This window comes from Juglans regia, unplaced genomic scaffold (assembly GCF_001411555.2).
Source record: "Juglans regia cultivar Chandler unplaced genomic scaffold, Walnut 2.0 Scaffold_24402, whole genome shotgun sequence".
Taxonomy (NCBI): Eukaryota; Viridiplantae; Streptophyta; class Magnoliopsida; order Fagales; family Juglandaceae; genus Juglans; species Juglans regia.
The window spans coordinates 1-1373 of record NW_023355713.1 but is presented as its reverse complement, the minus strand read 5'-3'; the positions used below and the strand labels follow the sequence as shown (position 1 = coordinate 1373).

The following is a 1373-nucleotide window of genomic DNA, read 5'->3' as shown; positions in this document are numbered from 1 at the left end:
TGAAACAGAAACATACCTCCTTTCATTGATAACTAAAATCAGTCATTACAATACTTTTCCTTCAGTAAATCATTCTTAATTTCTATTGGGCTATCCTCTATCCACACCCTCTCATTAGAAGAATTAATTGCTAACTTTGCTAGTTTGTGTGCTATACAATTTGCTTCTCTATATATGAACCGTATACCCCAATTCAGCCTTCCATTAATCACTCTCCTAACATCCTCTATAATGTTCCCATATTCAGCCTCAATTTCCTCCCCACTAATTGTTGCATTTACAACCACCTTAGAATCCCCTTCTAATATGACATTTGAGAATCCTAGTTCAGCACACAGGAGCACAGCCCTCCTTAACCCCACGGCTTCAGCTACACTTGGGTTGCTGATGTTATCAAAGCAGGAGCAAAGACACGCTAGCACCTCTCCCGTAGAATCCCTAACAGCCACTCCAATTCCCACCTTTCTGTTTCTAACATCCACAGCTGCATCCCAATTTGCTTTCACAGTCCTTTCCTCTGGTTTTACCCATTTAACTACACTTCTATCCACGCATCTTAGCAACTGAGCTTTCTGTTGCAGCAGTAACACATTTTCCTGAGCAGCTTTGAAGTCCAACAGTCCCTGGATTGCAGAAGTGATGAGATTCTTCGGATGTTCAAACTTCTTCTCAAAGATAAAAGAGTTTCTCCTCATCCAGATCTTCCTCATTATACATGCAACCACCTCCACCTCCTCTTCTTTGAGAAACTTATTCAGTTTCATCCACCATTCCACAAATACATCTTCTGCACTACCCCATTTACTCACTGGACTTTCCTTCTCAGACCAAACATCAGAGGCTGCTGGACAGCTCCACACATCATGCATAAAAGTCTCAGTTTCCCTCTCACATATAGGACAGCAATTAGAGTCAGAAATATGCTTCTTATGCAGGTTTTGTTTTGTTGGGAGTTCCACAGAAAATGTTTCACCACCATTTGAACATTTAATCCCCAAATCAGATTCCACACTTTTCCTGCTTTATGAGGGCCCGCATCCCAACTTCGCATCCTCTAGCCCTCCTTTCTTGAAATACTTTTCTTTCATGATCCTAGCCACCAAGGAATCAGGATGTTTAAGCATCTTCCAGCACTGTTTTGCAAGCAATGCCTTGTTAAAGCACTCAAAGTCTCGGAAACCCAATCCCCCATTATTCTTTGCCTCTCCCATATTAAACCAACTCCTCTATTGGATTTTTTTTTCATTTTGTTTATGGCCCCACCAGAATCTTGCTAGAATGGATGCTATTTCTTTACACAGTTTCTGAGGGAGTCTAAATACACTCATAGTGTAAGTTGGTATTGCTTGAGCCACAGCTTTTAATAAAATTTC

At 40.9% G+C, this 1373-nt stretch overlaps 1 protein-coding gene across 1 annotated transcript; it reads right to left on the bottom strand.

Moving 5' to 3' along the window:
- Positions 1-38: 38 nt before the first annotated feature.
- LOC118345374 lies at positions 39-1211 on the bottom strand. Its single transcript, XM_035686976.1, has 2 exons — positions 1045-1211; positions 39-885 (listed from the first exon to the last, which is right to left on the bottom strand). Exons 1-2 carry the CDS (start codon positions 1209-1211, stop codon positions 39-41), a joined length of 1014 nt encoding a protein of 337 aa, XP_035542869.1.
- Positions 1212-1373: the final 162 nt, after the last annotated feature.